Source organism: Myiozetetes cayanensis, unplaced genomic scaffold (assembly GCF_022539395.1).
Source record: "Myiozetetes cayanensis isolate MyiCay16 unplaced genomic scaffold, myiCay2020 scf1, whole genome shotgun sequence".
NCBI lineage: Eukaryota > Metazoa > Chordata > Aves > Passeriformes > Tyrannidae > Myiozetetes > Myiozetetes cayanensis.
Window position 1 is genome coordinate 97,327,464 of NW_026086604.1, and position 24,528 is coordinate 97,351,991.

General features: G+C 36.7%; 1 protein-coding gene across 11 annotated transcripts in view; it reads left to right on the forward strand.

Moving 5' to 3' along the window:
- The window catches only part of POU6F2 (POU class 6 homeobox 2), a 329,766-nt gene that overhangs the window by 261,599 nt on the left and 43,639 nt on the right, over window positions 1-24,528 (forward strand). For all 11 annotated transcript variants that reach the window (XM_050320054.1, XM_050320028.1, XM_050320062.1 and 8 more), the window contains one exon: window positions 9,697-9,843. In XM_050320054.1, the coding sequence (XP_050176011.1) occupies window positions 9,697-9,843 (147 nt within the window). The remainder of the gene's footprint in view (window positions 1-9,696; window positions 9,844-24,528) is intronic.

Consider the following 24,528-nt stretch of genomic DNA (forward strand, 5'->3'; position numbering starts at 1 on the left):
GCATGCAGTCTTTACAGGATTTCAGCATCAGATTTTAACAAATTTGGAATTGATCCTTGCAGCAAAAAAAAAAAAAAAAAAAAATTATACAGTTTATTCTTGCAGTCATCACTCACATTCAGCTGAGAGTTCTTCTGTTACCTGAAGCAATATGGAGCTATGCTTTTGTTATAAGAGGATCTCAGTTTCATATACCCTCTTGCCATCAATTTATAGTGCCTAGCACAGTGACAATTGCAAAGACCTCAGAAACAATACATTCCTAGCCTATATGTTTTTAATTATATTTTCAAGTTTCATTTGCTGTTGGCAACTTGACGTTATTTTGATTTTGCTGAGGTGAAATATATGAGTTTCAAATACAGCTTTGAAATTGATTAGGAATTAATATGGCAGCATTACAGACACAGTAGATTTACTGCTTTTGCAGCTCTGTGTGAACTCCCATATGGAAACCTATTGTGATCGGATTCAGAGTGACATGAACCAAGTGGATGAGAGGGGAGATAAGGGATTAGAGAAAAGGAGTCAAATAGGTGAAAGCAGAAGAAGGGTCTCTCACAGAAAAAAAAAATTATGCACACCCCAAAAAGAAAAACCTAGGGAGGAGTCACAGGAAATGTGGGACATGGATGGATTATGAAACAGAAAACAAATCAAACAAACAAAGAAACAAACAAATTAAAAAAAGCTTTCAAAGAAATCAGTAAATTTAAAATGTTCTGTATGCATCTTAGAAGAACATTAACAAAATTAAATCACCCAGTTGATGCTGAGTGCAGCCCAGCCCCACACCACACGTATCTGGTAGTGCTGCTTCTGGGACAGGACTTATAGCTCATTTTGGGAGCAGGTTTCTTGCTGACACCAAATGAAATGGAAGTGTCTGAGAGAAGATAAAGTTCTCCATGGAAATATTAGCCCTTCTGCCTTTCCCCTTGTGTAAGAGCTGCATTGAGGGGATGATTTTCGGCATGTTAAATACACAATTGTTACCAGTTTACATGTACCTTTATCTACAGAGCAGGACTGTTGGTAAAAAAAAGACAACGGTGGGTGTATGTATGTATAAACAATGGCTTTAAAGTGCTGTAGTCAATCTTGTGTTAGCTAGTGTTTTCCTGTATGTTTACAATCAAAGTAAGCCATCCAAAGACGAATGGGGCAGAGGGTTGCTACCATCTGAGAGGCAACATGCTCACACAGTGCTGGTGCAAAGACACCCATAGGTGTTCACTGCTCTCTCTTTACAAAAAGAGTAGCAGCAGTAACCTTACCACTGACACATAGAGTGAAAACACTTGAATAAAGTCGCATTCACAGTTCACCACTGCGTGCTCAGAACTGTACTGAAGTAATAAAATAGTGCCCCAAGAGAAATGTTAAAGGTATCCTGCTTAGGGATCCCTAACATCCTTTTTTGCATACTTTCTTCCCTTTCACAGACTTCGACTCAGCTTACTTGTTTCTGTGGATATCGCTCACCTCTTGAATCTCTTTTATTGGAAATATGGCTTTGACTTTAAGGTTTTCAAACTAAATGTTTCCTTCAACTTTATTCACACTTCTCAAATCTCACTTTATATACTGAGATTTCAGCAAAACTCAAAGGTCTAATAAAAAATCCCTTTCTCAAATGGTTTGATACCTCATTCTCCACAAAACCTGGAAAACAGAGTGAGAACTTCTCAAATACATAGTATCAATTAGGGTGTTTATGTCGTTTTGACTCTGGGGTGAACTGATATAACCACAGAGAACTAAGTGCTTCCAGCTTCCTAGATACCTGTATTCAGAGCCAGATTTGGATTTTGGACTGACCTGTAACTTTGACAGCAATCTTTCCTCTGCATTCAGGAGCCATCTGCATTATTCTTCAACTTTGTATCAGATTAGGTTCAGTTTGGAGCTGAGAGCAGTGAAAAGAAAAATATTCTACATAGTTCCAGTGTTAGATCTGATCGTGTTCACTAATCTCTTCTTCATTCACCTCAATGAGACTTCAATGTAAGCACTTAGCTTACATGAAAGCAAAACTATTTGGTGATGCTGTTACAGTACAAATCAACAAAAGTATTCAGATGTATTTCCAGTTTCAAAAATGAGGATCTTTGCAGAGCAGCTGACCTAGAATTTTTCAAGAAACCTTATATATGTTCTCAGTTAGGAATGTGTCCGTAAGTATTAAGTAGGATTTATTCTTCAAAGGGCAAAAGAGAAGCTCTGCACCTAAAAGTTCGATTTTTAATAGGAATATTTGAATAAACAGTTCCAGGCATGTATACTAAGATTGCATATTGTACCGTAAAACAAGACTTCCAGAAATATTTTCTCAAATACTCAACATGAAGCATCATATTAACATGGTGTGACCTCACCTTGCATTTTTAACATTTGTATATGCAAATAGTCATATTTACATGTGCACATGAACATTCACAAATTCAAATTAAACGCAAATAAATGTTTTAGATTAAGGAGATTAATTTGATGTGTCTCACAGTTGACACACTTTCTACAGAGGCTAGATCACTGAGACCCAAGCGCTGGGCTTTTATCCAGGAAGACAGATGGCAATTTCCTTTTGATAAGAGTTCATTCTTTTAGCAGCAAGGGAGCCCTGAAGTAACCATTTTTCTTGTGGGGAAAGCATCTTTCAGAAGCCAGATAAATCATTCTAAAATAGACAAACACGGGAACCAAGGAACTAATCAACATGAGCTGAGTTGCAGCCCCTTTCAGAAAGTTTAGAAGATGCTCTTTCCTTTCAGTCTTGCCACACAGGGGAACAACTTTAAAAAATTAGAGAATTCGGATTATTTTTTTCAGTATTCTTTCCTTTTTTATGAATACCAGTACAATTTATGATTATTAGAGATGCAAAATTTCATTAAGTCAGATATTTGTTTACAGTATATTTGTGACATGTATTAAAATAGATATTTTAAAGTCTACATAAATATAAAAGTAACTAATCAGAAAAAAACAAGATGCCTCTGTTGAACTAAGATCTGATTCAGTGTGTGTCAGCTTAAGCAGATCTGGAACATTTCAAACTTGTAAGTTATAAATGTGGACAGCCAGGAACCTATAGGACAAGAGTTTGCAGGCAGTCTGTATGTACTGACCTGCTGCTGAAGGAGTCAGTCAGCTACATTTTCTAGTTATTTATACTTTATTATATTAGATTTATTTAAATATATTCACTCTTCTTTTTTGGTAAACATATAAGACTCAGTCTCAGACATGCTGACACCTTCAATTTAGTTTCTCTTGCAGGATTAGACCTGAGAAGGATCCCTTTCTTCTAGTTTCCTTTCCTCTCTTTTCTATCTTTCACAGCAGAAATTAAATGGCTAGAGTGGTTTCCACTTGCTTTTTGCCTGTGCCCTAATATGTTCTTAGTTTTTCATGTCTCTAGTAGTTTGGTCCAAGGGACCTGGGGAATGATGTCTGCTCTTTATTTGCTTTGCAACAGCGCTATTATTTTTATTTTGTAAATTGTTATTCTAGTTTTTCAGGCTGGTTCTAATCTGACCAGCAGCACCTTGTTTACAAAGATATTGTGAGAAATTTTGTGCAAGCTCCTCTATCCATGTCATATCAAGGCTTACATGAGCACTGCATATTTCCAATCACCTCAGGTCGTGTCACTTTGCATTGAATCAAGTCATGTCGCATCAGTGATACCACTATCAGTACTTATTTCTGATAGAAAATTCAGCATAGATTTAGACAGCAAATAGCTCAACCACAATAAATGTATATAATGAGCAGACTAAGTATCTGTGAGAACCAGATATTTTAAGTGCCTCTATCAAGTTGGTGCTTTCGGATGTTCGAATATCCTTGTCTGCACGCAGTATTCTGCACATAAATTTCTGATGTATGTGCATAAACTAAAATGTCTATCTAAGCAGCCTATTTGGAGCTCTGGCCATCTACAACCATTTTCAAATATAGACCTGTGCAGTTTTGAAATAACCAGACATTCTTGAATGGTTCTGGATATATAATTACATTGTATAGTTGTAGGTTGATCATATCACAGCAGTGTAAAAAGCCAAGTGTTGACAGATTTAATTTTTTTTTTTTTTATATAATTTGGGATTTGCCTGCTGGGCATGTTTTCAAAGAGTTATGCATGATTAGACTCTATGACAGCCATTTTATTAGACATTTTACCCTGATGTTCATTTATAAAAGTTAAGTGTTGTAATTATCCTATTACATAAACAAAAAGGAGGTAGGCGAAGGTCAACATAAAAAAAAAATCCAACTGATAAGTAACACATACAGGGTTTTCAAAATGTTTGCTCATAGCATCTCTTTTGTTTTATGTTACCTATGTATTCTCTCTTGGCTTTCTTGGGATCTGCATGTTCCCAGGGTTCTTGAAAATTTGACTTATTTTTACTTAAAAACCTAAAAATAAATTGAAATTGACAGAGCTCAGGCTCCCACAATTGAAAAATTTGGCTGCAAATTTCTATATAAATGCTAAGTGGTGATCTTCTTACTGATGGCAGAAAAAACAGGATGAGAAAGCTCATGGGTAAAGACTGACTGCTTACCAATCAGTTTTGTGGGCAAAACAGACTCAACTCGGGGATAATTAGCTTTAATTTATTGCCAATTGAAATAGATTCAGTTAGTGAGAAACTAAGAGAAATATTAAAACAACTTTTCTCCCCACTCTCTGAGACTTAACTTCACTGCTTCACTCCTAACTCCCCTCCTCACCTGCAGTGGTGCAGGGCATGTGGGGAGCTCTGGTCGGTTCACCATAGTTCCCCTCTCCTCCTCCTTTCTCTTCACATTTTTCCCCTGCTTTTGCATGGGATCTCCACAGATCACAATTCTCATCAGGCAATACCCATTTGTCCTTTGAGGGCTTACAGTGGGGATATCTTCTGTGCTGTGGAGCACCTCCTTCTCCTTCTCCTTTCTCTGACCTCAGTGTTTCCTTCGTTATGTTCACTCTGGGCTTTTTATTCTCCTACTCTGCAGCTGCCCTACTCTGCCACTACCAAAACCTTTCTGTCTACACCCACTTCAGATGATAATGCTGATCACAGTAAAAAAGAAGATATCCTCAGGAATAGAATCCTCAGGAAAAGAATATCCTCAGGAACCTGTGCTCAGTTTGAAACAGTCTTTCTTCCTTAAGGCTAAGTGACTACTACACAGAATCTGTCTCAAGAGCCAATGAGAAAAATAGGAACAAACTCAACTATACTTTAATGTGTAATTCTCTCATAATCTAAACACTGATAAAATTCACATAGATTCTTGGTTAAAAATTCCTACAAAAGCAAATGCCATGCTGATAAAAAATTCCATTTCTGTGATCAATTTTCACTTATTAGGGATAGAAAAGAAAAATGTCATGTGTTTCTGCTGAGAGCCATTGCTGAATTCTTCTCAACTTTTAGAGATATTTCTGTTTTCCCTTGTAAAGCACTGGTTTTAGCAAACAATCTTAGTAGCTTACCTAGTAGTGTGATGCTCCCTGCAGAAAGGATTGTCAGAGAACATAAGAGACTGAGGATCTCTTGGTCCCTAATCAAATATACTACTTTTCTACACTAATCTAATCTTAGGAAGATACCCATAAATGTGGGGTTTTTTTTTAACATTCTCCCTGAAAAACACCAATACTATTTTGTAAAATGAAGTTATGCTTGCTGTTACTTCACAGGATGTCCTTTCATTCTCCATTGTTGCATTCAGATGGTGTGTCTTCACTGCTCTGCAAGTTCTTTAGAAAACGTACAAGATCTATGTACTGGCATTATATAAAGTGACTTTACCTTTCAGGTTATAGGCCCATTTTTTTCATATGATGCTCTGGCATCCTGAAATGTCTTGACTTTTCACCAATAAAACTGTTTTTTTCTGTATATTTGTAGAATGAGTGTTATTGTAATGAGTAAAACTGTCTCTTTGATTTCCAGACCAGAGGAGTCACAGTTCAGTGGGATATGCCCTTTACAGAGAAAAGTAAAATTACTGTGTAGGTTATCAAATCTGATCTTGTATTTAACAGTACATGAATTCTTGATCAGTTTCTCACAGCAAGTTCAATAAAATAATAAGTTAGCTTTGGGGAAAAAGAGGAAGAGGGTATTCTTCCAAAAGTATAAGTATTTGTGGCTCTCAACAAAGCTGCTTGCAGCATTGACTCTCTAACACTTTTCCTTGAAATTGTTTTTGAAGACAATCTCTTAACCATGGAAACACTCACGTCACATGGCACAGTTTTAGGATCTTGTAAGTAGTGCCTCTTTCATCCCCCATAATTTCTCAGGTTAGTTTTATTTATGTGGGCTCTATTTCCTGCACTGGAATGTCTTCTGCTTTTATTGAGTTAGTGCAGAACAATTTTCATATGCTTTACCTTTAAAAGTTCAGCTTTGGGAATTCAGAAGAATGTATTAAACCTGCTCAGTTATCAGAAGATTCTTTCCCATGAAGTTTGCTTCCTCGTATAACCATGTCATTAGCGGAGGCATCCTTAAGAGGGCTGGCCTGCCACTTTAAACTAAGATCACTGTTACCTACAGTGATGGCTGCTGTTTTGAGTGGAAGCAGAAATTTGGGCAATGGAATTGACATCTTGAAACATTTCAGCCTTCCAAACGAAATCATTATTTAAATACAGAAACAAAATGGGTAGATCCCTTTGTGGGATTTTTCATAATATATTTATAATATTTCTAATAAATATTCTTAGGGATTCAACCTGCACTGAGAAATAGCATAAATCTCTCAAGTCAGAGATTTTATTTTTAAAACAAAAGAAAGATTCTATCTGGTACCTTGGTGTCCAGGCATGGAAATGAGATGTATTTCTCCATCCCCAGCTTTCATACAATATAAAAGGGGTCAGTTTAACAGAGCATAACTTGCAGTCAACAGCTTCCCAAAGCAGTCAAAGCAAAATGCATGTTCTCCTTTTTTAACCTATTAATAGATAAGGATGGTTTTATGTGCACTTGGAAGTCTCTTACCCTGTGAGTTGGCCCATTCACTGCGCTTTTTCCTGGAACATGGTACTATGCAGGGTACCTATGCATATCACAGCCTCTGCCATGATTTTTAATAAGTAGCTTATCTCTGTTATGCAACTAAAAGCAATCCTGAGTGTCTCCAGGGTTTGTTGTAAATTAATTTTATTGTTGTATTTGAAAATGTACATTCTTTTGAAAACTGGAGCAAGAAAAATGGAAAAGAGATTCTAGAAGATGATAGTCTGATATTTAGAAGGTTTTAACCCTTTCTGGTTTCCAGCTTCACAAGCTTATTTATGTTCCTCACGTTATTCCCAACTGTGGATGGTTGTTCCCATATGCCACTGAAGCCCTGAATATAGCAGTCAGTGTTGTTTATTAGGTAACTGCGTTATTTGTCAGATAACTGTCCAAAGATTATCATTTATACCTGCAGTCAGATGCTGTGGGATCAGAGGTGCAATAATTTGTGGGTTACTAATAAGATTGTAGAAGGTCTTTTCTGAATCTTACGCGTTTGCTGCTGACCTTTTCTTCTCCAAGTATTTACAGCTACAAGGGAATTACTTCAAGTCCCAGTACCGCCCATGAAGTGTTGTGGAAAAAAAGGCAGCTTACCAGCTCCTGATCTGAACGATAAACAAATGTCATTGTTTTGAGCAGGAAACCTGCAAGTTTATCTACACTGTTATCTGGCATTACACTGCTGTGCTCAGGCACCACCACCCAAATCACTGAGGAGTGCATGCAACTATGTTTGTGCTCGCATCTTGGGCAGTCAGTGGACTTGCAGTCTGCATTCAGGGACTGAGCTTTGCCTTGGTCATTGTGCTGGTCTCTGCTCTCTTCACAGCCCATCAGGACTGCTAATCAAGCACTCATTGCGGTTTTCCCCCTTTGTGTTTTATTCCTGCTTGATTTTCTTTCCATGGGATGGTGCAGACTGCTTTTAGAGATTCATATAACAATTTTTTCCAAATCAAAATATTTCCCCCAAACAATGTCATCTTTTCTGTCTGGCACTGCTACTAATCTTTATTTAGTTATTTACTTTACAATTTCTAGAGGGATTGGATGTGCTCAAGGCACCCCTTTAAGCAACACTTTATATCAAGGTTCCATTTATAAATACTTTATGAAGGGCTAATGAATGATTAATAGATGTTTTAATGTATGACCAATCAATTGTAGATTTTGCAATGTTGAACAGACAAGTAGGTTTCTTATAAGCATAGATTATAACCATATCTGACATATTCTATTGATGGGCTTCTAAACATCTATAACATACACACCACTCATATCTGTAACATGCTTAAAACATCTACTAATCACTGATTAATTTTTTAAAACCTATTTTGAAGTGGAGCCTGTCTGTGAAGTACATCCCTTACTGGTGTCTGTGACCCTCTGGTTCTACAGGATTGATAATTTACTCATCATCTAAGGGCTTAAAACTACTACTCGTTTCAGCTCAAACCTTAAGCTCCATCATTTTCATCGCAGTTAGGAAAAAATGTCCCTAGTTTTGTCCTTCAAATTTCTGGTGGCAGTATCCTCTAATGTGCATTTTGCAAGTTCTACTATAGTGCAATGACTCTTAGGAGGCAAGTGGACTCTAGAATATAATTTCAGTCTCTTGAACTCAGTTAGTTTGATTATTCTCAAGACAGCTGTCCTAGTGATGATGGTTCCTAGCATTTTTATTTTTTTTTACTGTCATCCCTTTATGCTTGGTTCAAACTTTGTCCATTCTCAGAAGAGGATAAGAAAATAGAAACCTCCCAATAATCCAGTAGAAGCCACATCCCACAGGATATTTTGTTTCTGACAGAAGAACACACATTTTGTATGTTTGATAAACATAAATCTTGATAGAAGTGTTCCCTTCTATGGGATTCTGATAGTCTCCTAAGGTGAAAGCCATGACTGTACTCTATGCTTTCTATGGAGCACCTGGGTAGAATTAACTAAAGCAGGGAGTAAAACTCATTTTCTGAAAACTTATGAGTCCTAAAATTAATCATTCACAGTTGAAAAGCAGTAAGTTGCTCGGTATCATATTTTGCAAATGAATTTTTGTTGATTTCTAACGAACTTAATCACAAGGTTGAGTCTTCTGCTGTGATGTATCTAGCTGTTGACACAAATTCTTTAATGATGAAAATTAAAAGGATTTGCAGGTTTTTCTTGTTTCTGAGATCATTAGTAAAATAGTCTCTGTTCTGAATATACCCAAGTAAATATTCCACTCCCACTCAAATCAGATTCTAATTTTTCACTGATTGCTGATTACAGCAATATTAGGCTGCTACACCTGTGGCATTAGCACACTGAACTAAAGAAACACATCAAGCATAACTCAATTAAAAAAAAAAAAAAGAAAAAGAGAATGAATATAGGGTTCAAAAAGAGAATTTTCTTCTTCAACATTAACGTGGAATTTTCTCTGCTTTTTAAAATACTATTTGTTGTCAAAGCCCCAGAAATAAGATCCTCTCAGAACTACTCAAGCTCTCGGAGCAGACAGGTTTTTATGCACATTTAAGTGGGGAAAAAAACCCATTAAAATAACATAAAAGTGATTGTGCAATCCCTTTTATGTTATCCAGTTAGCACTCTGTTTCTGTGTTTATTGTGGGTTTTATCATGATCTTTTTTTTTCTTTTCTTTTTTTTTTCAGCTGGTTAATAATCCACTAGCAAGTCAAGCAGCAGCTGCTGCAGCAGCAGCAGCCATGGGCTCAATAGCAAGCTCCCAGGCCTTTGGCAATGCCCTCTCCAGTCTTCAGGGGGTCACAGGTCAACTTGTCACTAATGCACAAGGACAGGTGAGTGCAAGATGGAGCAAACAGTGAATTCTGATGGCAGGCTGATCTTGGGACAAAAACGAGTTCCGTTGCATGACAGCAATTTAAGCACATATTGAAGATAAATAAATATTGATTTGCCAGACAAGGTAAGAAATGGAAAGTCTGAGAACTGGGAGGAAGTCAGGAACTGTTAGAAGGTGTTTTCAAGCTAGAAAAGGCTTAAGTTTTGTTTCATTTCAATTCAATCCTCTGAAAAGATCACAATAGTGCAATACTGTGGTATTTTAAAAGTCCAGCAATCCTCTGATTCTTAACAAACATACCAGATGTTCCACTTATATATGCCTAATTATAGACAATTGTATCAAAGTGGTACTGTGCTACATTTTTTTGCATTTCTCTATCATTTCTGTATTACTTAATTTCTAAAGAGGTATTAAATGTTTTAAGTAAAGGAACACAAATTGTAATGAAGTAATGGGATGGATTTAACTGGCTTTCTCATTTGCTTATTATCTTATGTTAAGCAATTTGCAATAAATCTGCCAGCCTGTAAATGCAAATTTGGGAGCTTTTTTTGGTTTAAAGAAAATTTTCCAAACAGGAAACTTGAACGATATTGAAGTGTTAGTGAGCCTGAGAGACTGATTGTGCACTATCTGCATTTTGGAACTGTTTATTTGTTCAAACTATTTCAGTTTCAGTTGTAGTATGATGCAGAAAGATATGCGTCTGAATCCATATATATATAAATAATTCCTTTGATGCAGCATGCTTTGCCTTTCAGATTGTGACCACTGTCATTCTTTATTGCATTTACTAGGACTAAAATTAACACAATTACTTGTTTCACTCCAACAAATCTGTCAATATAACTTATGACTGCACCTGGTAACTGAGTAATTTGAATGTCATTATTCTAAATGCTACAAATTGGGTATACAGTGATATCCACAGTGTTTATGTGGATGTTAGGCCCTGGAAAATATTTATTGAAATGATGCAGCTTGGATGATATGTGAATCTAAAGTTTAGTTTCTACTCTTACTGTTTACTAGTGAGAAGAAAAAAAATAAGAGCAGCTTTTTTCACGGTAATTTTCTGTCACCATATTAGTTACTTGGAACAGGAATGATGTTTTTTATTTTGGCCCATTAAAAAATAAAAGTCAACAATTTATAGGAAACCCTCCCCTTTTTTTTTAACATAGCACATAAACAAAGATGCTTCCTGAGCTTCACTATCACCATACAAGTCCCAGGAAAAAAAAATGCTGACCTTGTTATATTTACTGGGTGGGTGCAGAATTGTTCCATCACTACCCCGAGGGTTGAACGATGGAGCTTGTCAAAGTGAGGCCTTATCTAATGAATCATCTTATCGCAGGTGCACACCACACATATTAAAGGAGGATTGTATGAACAATGTGCCCTCTACAATAACCTTTCAATGTCTACTTTAACCCTTGTTTCAATCCCTTTTCATCAAAGGATCATTTTATGCAGCCAGCTTTAAATGGAGGCTCTCAAAAGCCTATTAAGATTTCTGGAGGGATGGGGTATTGGTTTGGAATAAAAGTTGGTTATAATACCCATAACTCACAGTCAGATCAGCTCCAACATAGAAGCCTGCTTGTTTCTGTCTATGCTCTAGAAATGGTTCCCAGTCACCACTCACATGAGGCACTTGACACCAAAGATGTTCACTGTACGAGTTGGAGGTAAAAACACAGTCTAGTTTTTTGATAGTTTTTCCTTTTCATGTTCTCCACAGAAAACATAGGTAATGTCTGGCCATTCATTGTATGTTTAAAAAAAATACTACTCTGAAAATATCACTGAATGAAACTATCGATTCCCTCAGGCTAAGTCTTGTTTATTCCAGACATAATGTAAAGTCCAATAATTCCACAGGTTGCAGAGAAAGGGAAGAGAAAGGAAGAATCTTCTATATTCTTGCATAAAATTACAGCATCTAATTGTTTGTTTAGTTCTTTTAAGTAAGGGTTGTCTTTTTGTTACTTCTTTTTAAAATATTTCTTGTTTTATAATCACTACTGCAGACCTTGCCACAATACAGATAAATATTGATAATAAGTGTGTAATATAACATCCATTTTTATAATATTCAGCATAAACACATCTTACTTAGAGCCCAACTCTCAGGCTATCTGTCTTAAAACAGGACTATTAAGTATAATTAAACTACATTCCATAAACTAAATTACATTCCTTTATATTAATAAAATTATAGGACTTAACCAAGAACTGAAAGGAGGGTTTCTTCAAAATTGGGCTTAACTGAATAATAATTTGGGGCACTCCATTACTGAATAACCTGCTTGAAGTCATTAAAGAGCCAGATTTGCATCATTTGTTAAGAATCTGTCCTTTAAAAATTGACCCTTTCAAAGAATCACAAGACACCCAAAATTCACTCCTTCAAATATAAAGCTGGATGACTTACTAGAATGTTTCTACGTACAATCTTTGTAATTACATGCTCCTTCTGTTACAGAAATTCAGGGCTTGTAAAAGTCCATCTGTCTGGCTAAATATATGGTGATCAGTAATCCCTGGAGGCATTAAGCTATAGGTCAAATCCAAGATCCTATGCCAAATTTAGGGAAATGATCTTTTAAATGACATATGGCATGGTCTTAATTCCCAATAGTCAAGGAGTTCTTACAATTACAGTAACAAAATTATATATATTAACAATAATTTATATAACATATTTGTTATTAACCTAATTTTTGAATTCACAGTTATGGTATGTTTATTTTTCTTCTTTTGCTTTGGATGGCAATATGAACTGTAATACCAGAGCTTTCCAAGACCATAACCAAGAGATCTAATCCATTGAAATAATATGATTAGATCACCTGATTAATTTGATATAGTGCAGGTAGAGGACTCTAAATCAAATTTTCATTTTCAGAGGCATATTATGAAGAGCTATTGGCCCATGTAACACTGCTTACATTCTATTTGCCCTCAGCACTTTCCAGAAAGCATTTGCAGGACTGGGCTTTCATATCTTAAATTTAAAGGCCAGGTTAGTGGGTTTGCCAGACTGCACCCTGTCAATAGATTCACTGATTTCTGAGAGAAACTGTCTACCTGCTCAGCTTCAGCCTGCCCTTATAGCAGGATTCAAGTGCCATTGCTGCATTTGGATTCTTCAGAGTTTTAATAACCTAGTATTTCTTTTTTTCACAATGGTTTTACAAATGAAAGAAAATAGCAGGAGTTTTGCATGGGTTTTACATGTCTATTAAGTACATGAAATGTGTACTTTGGCTGATTTTGTAATATTTTTAAGGAAAAGAGCCACAGACACATGAGACCAAGGTTGATGCATCTGGTTTCTTAATTGTCATCAGTTGCATTCTTATAAGTCTCTTGACTTCAACAGGATCAAATACATGTTAACTGTGGGTGCTGAGTAAGTTTAGTGTTTTTTTGGAAAGATGGAATTTGTCTAACAGGAGAAAAATACCTCCTAATTGAGCAACTGCAAAATAACATTTTAGCATAAAAAGAAAAAAAGTAGCATGATGAGGGTTGGCATAATGAAGTATCTTGTGGATGAAGAGAGCAATACACTTTATTTCCTGGTAGATTAATAGGAAAATCTAAGTATTAAGTAAATTAATTGGGATTGCATCAGTATAGTCTAAGAATGCCTCTGAAGGAACTTGAGCTTCATTGTGCCCATGCCTTGCTATTTAGATGTGAAAACCTTCTGTATAAGAAAAACCTTGAACACGGCTCCACCCTGACAATTAACAAAAAATAACTAATTTTTGAGGGTTGTAGTCCACAAGTAGCTCAGGAAACTAAATAGGGAGGGAGGCATTGTTGATCCAATTAGATAATAGGAGTACTTTGGTTCTCATTTTTCTGATTAGAGGGTACATGTTTGCTCTTTGAGCTTCTTGATGGTAAACGGTGCTAATGAGGCCTGATGGATTCCCTGCTTCTAACAAGCCTCTCAGCAGTGCGAGTGATTACAATGGAGATAGATTTGATGGGATGCGCTCCCTTTTGTAGTGTCTCAGCTGCTGACACTCTGCGACATAATCAGGTCACAGAGCCGGTCACAGCCATCAGCAAAAGCCATAGCTCTATTCCTCATTATTAAAGTGCATTATTCAGTTCCAGGCCTTCACAATACTGCCAAGGGCCTTTTTTTTATTCTCCTTTTTTTGTTAAGCATCAGTTCTCAAATACAAGAGTTAATAAAATCATCAGCTAAAGAACTAGTAAATTAAAGAAATGGAAATAAAGTGCTCCCTTTCAAATTCATTGAAGGATCACAATTAAATAAGCAGGGAATTTCTCATCACCACACACTGTACAGTACAATGTAATATGTCATGTGCAATAACAACAGGGATAGGATTTAAAAGATAGCATTGTCCTCATTGTGGACTGGCTTGGAAAGTGCTAAAGTATCTTTTATGGTGAAGGAAATTTCTGTCTTCCCAACTATTACATGTATACATGTGGGTACTATTATTTTCACTCTTTTCTGCAACTACTTTTTTCTGAAGTGGTAACAGCTATTTGCAAACTAAGTTTGTAATTCTAAGCAGAACAGATATCTTGTTTCTAGTTTAAGTGGCCAAAGCCACAATCTGGAAAATATACAATAGGCCACAGTGCTAGGAACACTTCTTTCCCATACAGAAAGCCATTGCCTTCTTTTGGAAGGTGAGCTCATTATAAAATGGTGTGGGAAAAGGTGCTTGTAGCATTTTCTTTAGCATTTCTGTAGCATATTCTGATGATGTTCATTTGGGGCTATCTCCACTATAAAAGAAAATATACTTTCAGATGTTCATTTGGGGTTATCTCTACTCTAAAAGAAAATACACCTAAAATCTAAGGCAGATTTTAATGGAATTTAGTTAAACAAGTGAGAAAAAACTGAGTGGGGAGCCTGATTTTATTATTTATTTATATAATAGGTTATTTAGTTATTAAATTTTTGACTCAATTTTGTTTCAGCTAAATAGAGATTAGATGTTCTAATACTGGAATGCATACCTTTGCAAGGATTTACATCACTTCTGTTGAAACCCTATACGATGTGTTCAGTGACAACAGTATAATTTCATGCATAGATAAACTAATACACTGATTTTATTTTTTTTTCTGTTACTCTTCTTCAACTCCACAATTTTTTCTCCTTTTTCTTGTTGGTAGAGCATGGTATGATAAGTAAGTGGTATGTATACACAAAACTGTTTAAAAAACTTTCAGTTTTCTAGAACCACAGATGAAAGAGCTTCTCAATAGCTATAGGTAAAAGTACAAAGTTAATACTGTGGAATTAGCAGTTATCTGCAAGAAGATATGTAGAAACTGGTATGTGACCTAGTTTTCTTTTTAACACTAACCAATAAAATTGGCAACTACCACTGGGAATGCAAGGTGCAACACCTCATCAGACTTAAAAGGGGGATGCTGATTGTTTATTGGGCTATTTTAGTTGTTTGGGGTTTTTTAGTTCTCCAGAACTTCTAGGGACCCCAAAGCCCTGTAACGTGTAACACTCCTTAGAACCCTTCTGAATATGTGCACTTCATACTGTTCTTCAGATGTTCGACATCCATTAGCCTTTTCTCTTAATTGTGTTTTCTCTATCTTATAATCATTTCTCCATGTTTCACCTATATATTTCTAATACAGGATAACCACTAATATTTTAGCCCTCACAGTATCTAACAGTGTTCACAAAATTCTTAACGATAGTTGTTTAAATAGTAACTGCTAACAGTGTCTTTCCAGGGCTAAGACAGACAGAAATCTGAGTTGGTAGTATCAGAATGGTATATATTAGGATATTTCATGAGAAGCCTGAGAATTTAAAAGAGGCACATTTTGAGTGAGAGGTTAGAGGGAGGGACTGTAACAGTCAAACAATAATAGCATTTAAGAACAGTCACTAGAAAACCATTTACCTGGAGAATCTGTTTTGACAGACATTCATATTAATGTATTGGATTTCTAGTGGGTGGAATCTGACTCTCTATTTTCCCCCTCAAAGTTTCACTGTGCTGAATACATGCAGTTTTGCCATTTGCAGGAAGAAAAGGGCACATACTCTGAAAAAAGGTCAGTTGTAAGGGAAGATTTTTTTTCCCATTGGTTTCCCTCCCCATAGCTATCCATGGAGAAGGCTGTTTGTCTAATTACCTCCCACGTGAATTTAAATCAAAAGACAAATAATTCTTTTAACATATTTTTGCTGACTGTGTCTTTATTTTTTACTATTTATCTAACCTTTTTATCTATCTTTATTGCACTATTTATCTAACCTCAGTTGTAGCCCTATTGGCATAAATGTAAAAATGTATGGACCAAACTCTCAGATCATGCAAATTGGCAGTTTCATGAAAACGAAAAGGACTGGGACAGAGTGTCTATACCAAAACATGAGCCAACCAGTCTGTTTTGTCTATTTTGGGCAGTAATCACCAATAAATTGAAAGGATAATTGTGTAATGAAACTTCTACCAGGCCACTGAAATTTCATTCATCTAACTTGAAACAAATCTTACTTTTAGTACTAAAACTTCACACTTCAGATTGTAGCCTCTTGCCTGGATCTCTGCCCAAAATACTGCATGTAGATTTTTTTCAAAGGTGCCCAAGTCTTATTTTCAAAAGCAACTTTCATACCTGTAAAAGTCTGAGTTTCCTTCAATTGGTGTTATGCGTCTTAGTGCTTGAAGGCATGTCTGCGCACTGTAACACAGCATTGCAAGCAAATTGCCAGAGACAGTTCATTTATATGTCTCAGTGCCATACTAGCACAGAATCCAGAAGCCAAAAGCCTTGGTAGTGTGTTGTTAAGGCTGGACTAATTAATTCTGCTTCTCAACAAGGTGACATAGGATCTAGCTCATTAGTTATTACCTCTGGGGTCTTGCTAACATGCTGTATTATGTGGAGTAAATATACTTTGAAGAGAGCCTTAAAAGCCTGAAGCATTTAGGTAGTTTTGAAAATGTTACTATTCCAAATTAATTATTTCAAGTCAGAAATACAGGACGTATCTGTCCTTTTGTCATTGCCTTCTTAATTGCTTTTGCATGGAAGTGAAAACCAAACTAACTGCTAGTTCAAGCTAAATACCATTTTCATGAAAGCTAACTAGTAACTAAAAGAAGATCCTACGCCTACTACAATCCATTTACCTTAGCATCACGAGGTGGCTATAAGCATGGAAAACTTTCATTTATCACTAGTGACACGCATCACAGTCAGTGAAATCTTTCTGCTCTATAGAGGTCCTTACACTGCTTTCATCATTATATCTTATCACCTTCCAGTAATGCATTAAGAAACATAACTAGTGATAGTCACAAATTGGTCTTCCTCCCACAATAAACTTGTAGAATAGTGTATTGTATGTTTGATAAGGGCATTTGATTTTATCTGTTCTGTTAGGAATTTTTTTGTCCATTTGACTTTTCTTTTTAAGTTTTATTTTCATTTGGATTTTAAAATTTTGATGAAGGGGTTTCTTAAGGATGCATGTTGCTTGTATTTGCATTAGAGAAAGGAAGACAACAGAAGTGCACTTAGCTTTTGCAGCAGAATGTGGTGAAGCCAGAGGTGATAAACACAGGAGTGCTCCTTAACTACTGTTAGAATCCAAGTCTTTGACTTTCCCCTTAAAGCAAACTTTACTGTGCACAGAGAAGATTTGACTTATTCTCCTGGAAGACTGAATTTGGTACTTACAGGTTTCATCCAGGAGCATTAGCTAGCCATTTAGATTCCTGAGGAAAAAGACCACAGAAGAACTTGAAGGCAAAGACTGAAGTTTTCCTAAGGACACTGAAAATTCATTAAGATGACATAAGTGGACAGAGTTGATGCATGTAGGTGGTGCCAAGAGAAGTGCTTTCTATATTACTGATGTTTCCCAAACAGTGGAATTGTTGTGGTCAGGAGTATTGCATCACTGCATGCCTTCGGGAGTTGACAAAGTTGAGAACAATTTCAGGTCACATAATTGTCCAAACAGAGATGATGGAAATCTTGCTGTATGAGACTCGCATTAGAGTGGAATCCAAGACTATTCTTAATTTTGGATTTCTCCTTTCTATGAGGGAATGCTCAGAAGATTGGATTATAGAAAGACTGTAGGAAAGCAGTGGCAATAGTGGACTAAATCTGATAATTTTTTTGAGTTATCTTTCCAAATGTGCCTCACCATTTCTGAAAAAACTCAGATCATAGTTCTTTGTGTAACATGGTGCTTAGTCTTATTTAGATTTAATCTAATTTATCCCAACCAAGAAGCATTTTTGGACAAAGGGGGAAAAAGCCAGATCACTCTGTCAAAGTGTAATTTAATGTAAAATGCTAAATATTTAAGGCCCTTGACTCACTGATAGACCACTCCTGCTGTTTTGGGGAGGTTTGTAATTTCTTAGAAGTTGTGTCTTCATGCATAAATGAAGGCTGTTGGCCTGCAGTCTTGACATCTGTATGCGTATGTCTTAAAGATACAGATGAGGAGAGAAAATTTGGTGTAGCCATACTTGCAGTGCAGTATTTGTTTTGAAATCTGAAAGGATGAGGAGTCCAGATATCTTTCCAATATCTTGCGAAGAATTTGAAAATTAAGAAATATGTCTTCCCCGAGCAGTGTTCACGTAATGGGAAGAAAATTGCAGAAATAGTTGATTGACTCATTTGATAGTAAGCCAGCAACTGAGATGTGTTCATGCAGCACATTTGTAGTGATAAGCAGCCAGATGCAGACCCATAGGTTTCTGCATGCAGAATCACAAGCTTCCAAGTAGCACACTTGGAATTGTCCTGTTAGAGGAAAGATTCTCTGTCTTCTGGTTTGAATCTTGAGTATTGCAAAGAATTGTGCTGTGTCTTTTCCTGTGTGTTGATCTGTGAACAGTGACAGAGAAAGTTCAAGCAGACAAGAATCACAGTCCTAACAATGAATGGACACTCAATCTATCTTTCTAAAAGTATATCTCAGTTTGTCATTTTTGTTCCAGATGCTGTCAGTGGTAGGCTTCCACGTATGTGTATGCAAATGGCACCGATATCAAAAAGAAAAAAAAGACTTTGAAATATCTATGCCAATGTATTAAATATATATGATTTTTAAAGTACCTTTTTCACTTAAACTTCCTTCTTTGCACATTAATTAAATATTATCTCTAGGATAAGTATCTCTCATAGAAGATTAATGTATTATTGTCATATAATAATGGAAGGAGAATGACAGAATCTCTTTCCTTAAGCACAAAAAAGAATTTATTAATATAAAGAAAACACTTATAGCCCTTGAGCAATTCTGTTTCAGCTTCATAGAGAACCTTTCCTAGACTTTCCTGATGTCTAGCTTCCTGCTAGACATTCAAGGAAGAAATACATATATCCTGCCAGTTTCAAAATCAATCCACTTTTCAGAGGATAATTTAATATCAAGACATGATGTACCCAATATCCAAATATACATTCATTTTCATGTTTGACGCATCAAATACTCTGACATAGCCAAGTTTCAAAATAAATGGTTTGTTTTAGAGGTTGGATATGTCATATTAGCATTCACCCAGCAGATAGAAAAATAGATCAGAGAGTGATCAGGACATCAGGGAGACAGTTTAGAGAGAGATGAGAGAGGCCAGGTACACCTTGTAATGTTAAAAAAAGCTAGCTAGCAAGAAAGAAATTGTATAAATAGGTCACTGCAGCCCAACTGAAAAAAGTTTAATTTTAACTTGTTAGTCATCATCTCCGGAGGACTAATCCACTCCCTTCTTTGAGGGCTGTGCATTAAGCTGAGATATGTCTTATTTGATAGCACAAATAGACAGCCTCAAAGAAAAAAGATGATATCGGACTCATGCAGTGTACTAGCTTTAAGGGGGAATCAACACCACTTGCCATGATAAAAATTCCCTCTTATTTCCTTCTCAATTTTTCTTATTAACCTTAATTTGTTCTCATCTGTTCTGTTTTTGCTCTTTCGGTTCCTTCCAGAAGCGGAACCCATGTGAAAACAAGTACTGATGAACAGATACCTGGTGCCAATGTTGGTGACACATCCTCAGACACCCCAAAGTATCCAATTCCCTTGTTTCTATCCTACTTCCCCCATCTCTATCACTTTCTTTTCCTGCCAAGAGTTCTTTGCCACACACTGTATTTGGGATTCAGGTATTTAGTCCCATTTTAGTCACTGTACAATACTCCTTTAGGTCTCCCATGGCCAATCCAGAGAAATGTTCTTTCCTCTGTGTCTTATTGCCATATCGTGATAAAATCCTAAAATATTTCAAATAGAGCGGCTATCTATCTTTTTTTAACTGAATTGCTTACCTGGAAATTTGTGTTCATGTCCTCAGAAAAGATAAAATTACTCACAGGAAACTGAAATTATAAATATTTTAATTAACTCATTGAGTCATGCTTCTGTCTTTGGGATCTGTCTCAAGTGTTAGAAGTGTATAATCATGACTGTACACAGGCTATCATTTTCTTCATACTATTAATTCAACCCCCATAATAATCTGTGGGGCATAAATCCAGGCCTGTATTTTTCTAAGGGTTTGATTTCTCACCAAGATATAAAAGTATTATTGAATGACTTCAAAGTGAGAGTTAAAAGACACTCTATCCTATTATAAATAATAATGGCCAGTCTTCGCAAGCGAAGATCCAGGGAAGGTCTTTACACCTTCCAGCCTGCGCATTGGATTTTTTAGGTGAGACACAGTGTGCGCGGAGCTGAGCCCACCCTTTAATCCTAAGGTTCATCTGCTGGGGCCAAGCGAGCTTGGACGGTGGCAGCGAGGTCCTTAGGACGTAGGTGGGTTGCCTTTAAGGGCTAACGAGCTCCACCTGCCCGGGAGTGGCCCTGACCGGGAATCGAACCCGGGTCTCGGCGGTGACAGCGCCGCGCCTTTACCACTAGACCACCAGGGGCTCCATCCTCTATCCTATACGTACTACTAGGACGTGCCATATAGACTTGTACCATTGACAGTTCTGCACAAAAGGCCAGAGTGAAGTAATTATAAGGTAAAGAAAACTGAGGCTTTTTAGCAAAACATCTGCCCACGGGATGGCATGGTCTACCTGTTTCTTGAGATGTCTCTCATTTTGATGAACATCACCTGCACAGAGCCCTCCAAAGTGCTGGGACGTGATTTCCATTTTTAGGTATTTAAATCACATCTTCTGGGATCTGCACTCTAGATCTGTTAATTTTAATTGTACAGATTCTAATGTAAGGGGTTTGTATTTACAGTCTCTTACATTTCATGGCAGCTACACTGCATCACTCATATGTTTAAATCTGTATGTTGTTCTACTGGATAGTCTGTATTTATACCCAGGATTATGCGTCTCCTAACTCTGATACATCGAAACGTCCTAGCCATCACACATACTTTTCAGGTAGACACATGTAGGAGACAGTCACCTATCTTTGATGTCAAGTAGACAGGTGAATTTGAAAACAGTTGTTCTTTATTGTCATTGTTGAAAGGCACTCCTTCAGCTAAAGCATAAAATTTAAGAACCAGTGCACACGGAGGTTAGATAAATCATAAGGTCACCACCTTTAAATGGGAATAGAATGTAATTGGCATTAGCAAAGAGTGCCACATTCTTCTCTATCGCATCTAAGAATTTTTGCCACAACAGCCAAGACAGAAACCTGCCTGGATATTGAGATTAAATATTTGATGACTGCTTAGAAAAATTAAGGCTTTTAATTTTAATCTTTGTTCACAAAGGTCCAAAGAGAGCAAAACTACCTGGTGCTTAGTTCCCCACATACAGAAAGGCGTAGGGAGCCGTGATAGAATTCTCATCTATGAAGTCCAAGAGCTGATTGAAAATGTTCTGAAATTGCAAACACAAACTATGTTTTTATAACAGTGTAACAGGGTGTTGGAAAGGAGTACAGGACAAAATCTAGACAAGGTTTTTGGAAGGGTAATTATATAAGATCTTAATATGAATCTAGTGACCTAGAAATACTGTTAGTAATATGCAGAAGCATTTGCCTGTTCAGATAGGTTCATGCTTCTTTATATATAACAACGAATATTTAGAGCTTTGCTTGCATGGGAGTCCTTAACCAACAATGTATTACATCCTGTAAGCTGAGAGAACAAAATGCCACAAGTATGCCATGACAAAAGACTTCTTTTCTGAATACAAATAAAAATATATATGTTAAATATTACTGAGTCAAGCTCAAATTCTCATAACCTGATCCATCATTGGAAAGGGCCCCTACTAAGAAACATTTACTGAGGCAAGTTGTACCCTTGGCTCCCTCCTTGGCCTTTTATTTCTCCTTAAAATCATATGCAGTGAAAAGAAGGAACAAACATGAATGATGCATGCCTGATTCACTAAATCACTGTGGTCTCTGGCAACAGCACAAATGTAGAAATGTTTAAATCGGCCTCATACTACCCAGCAAAAGGAGACCTCAAAGAACACTGAATGAGGGGAGATAAATGAGTATCATGTCAAGAAAGCAATTTCTCACTGAGTTTGCACAGAATGGAAATTTTACTTCCAAGAGATGGTTAGGGAATCTTTCTAATAAATCTTCAGTCCACAGTCATTGCTGTGTCCTTTTTTTAAACTTACTTTTTAAGAGCTCTGTAAGTTATACCCTCCCCAGTGAAATGTGTCAAGATATTACCAGTCAAGTTGAAGTAATTTAAGTGAATCATCTCCATGTTTATGTTTGTAATAGAGAGGGATGGTCAAACAGATTTCATTTTGTGCATGTGCTGAACATCTTTTCAACCAGTGAGGTGTTCTCAAAACCTTGTCTTATTTTAATAGTAACTCACAAGGGGAAAAATAAAGAAAACTTGAGTCTCTTTCCTGGAAAAAGACTCTGTGATTTTATTTTATTTTTCAGACTTTTAAAAAATTATTTTATCCTCCTTTTATGTACAGCTGAGATTCAGATGTTCTGTAAAAAAGCAACTGTTTTCCAAGTGACTGTAGGTCATTATTAGAATTCACAGAATATCGCAGAATATGCTGAGTTGGACAGGATCCACAAGGATCATTGAGTCCAACTCCTGGCCCTGCACAGGATTATCACCAAGAGTCACACCATGTGTCTGAGAGCATTGTCCAAAACCTTCTTGAACTCTGTCAGGCTTGGTGCTGTGACCATTTCCCTAGGGAGCCTGTTCCAGTGCCCAACCACCCTCTGGGTGAAGAACCATTTTCTTATCCAACCTAAACCTCCCCTGACACAACTTCAGGCCATTTCCTCAGGTCCTGTCACTGATCACCACAGGGAAGAGATCAGTGTCTGCCCCACTTTCTACCCTCACAAGGAACTTGTAGACCACAATGAGGTCTCACCTCAATCTCCTCTTCTCCAGACTGCTCCTCAGTGGAATCCTATATCTCTTTTGACTCTGGACCTGCAATTCCTTTCCCCTAATTTTAACCACATGAAAGTTAACTTAGGCTGCATCAAATCTAAGCTAGTTGCTTAGTGTTTTCTGTCATCACTGAAACAAACAGGGACTCTCAAAGAACAGAACATTTCACTGATCTAAGGCATGCATTTTAGGCTTCGACATTGCAGACATTCTTCGCTCTCTACATTGACTGGAGAGAACTTGAATGGCAGTCTGCAACTGAACTTCTAATGTTAGGTGTCTAATGTTAAATGACATATATTCCATACTTAGACCACTACACACAGTTATTTTTAATTGTGCTTGAGTCCTTTTGGTAATGTTATCCTTAAGGTTGCCATGGCAGTCACAGTAGTTTTAACTCAGATCCTGCTAGCACCTGATAGTGACCATGTGGAACTTAGCACTGGCTGTCCTTCCTTAATTTTAGGACAAGACTAGAGGCAGTCTTCATTTTTTGTGAATATTGTGCTCCTGTTTTGCTTGCTTGCTTCTTGGTGTTTCCCAAATACACTGAGAAGCAGCAACCCAGAGACCAGTGTAATGGTATCTGTTTGAATTATTTAAAGTATACTTTACTGATACTCTAAATGATGATTTGCAATGTGAAGGGGAGGGCCTTTCTGTTGAGTATCTATTCTTTCAAGAAAGATTAAGTATTCTGTCTGCAGCATGCTGTTCTTTAAAAATCAGTTGTGCATAAATGAAGACTTCACATCTCTGAGGTTCTCCTGGTTTAAAAAAAATTCTTTGAACTTGTAGTAGTGGGGAAGACATCTCTCCTTTTGACAGATTCCTTTTTACATTTCTCTTGCCATTTACCCTGCTGTTTCGGTTAGGACACAAAAGGGGTACACTAAAACCTCAGACTATAGGCCAATGTAAATGTATTTCTGGCACACCTCCAAGCAGCAGGTGCCACAAATGTCATGAAAGAGTCTTATCATGTAAGAATTTCTGTCCTAAAAAATAACCTAATTTTATGGTGTTCAAAAACTTTTAGGTACATATCTAAGTCAAACTGACCAACAGCCTTTTGAAAATGTGCCATCATTATTACTGCCAGCTTTACCAAATATTTGTATTAATTCCTAGATATTATGTATGCTTAGGAGGGGGGGCACATGGTCTAATTTGATTTCAAGTATTCTGCATTTGTTTAGGAATGAAACTTGAATACTGTTCATGCAATTCTCCTGTTTTGTTATCATCAAAAATGTATCCATATTGCGGAT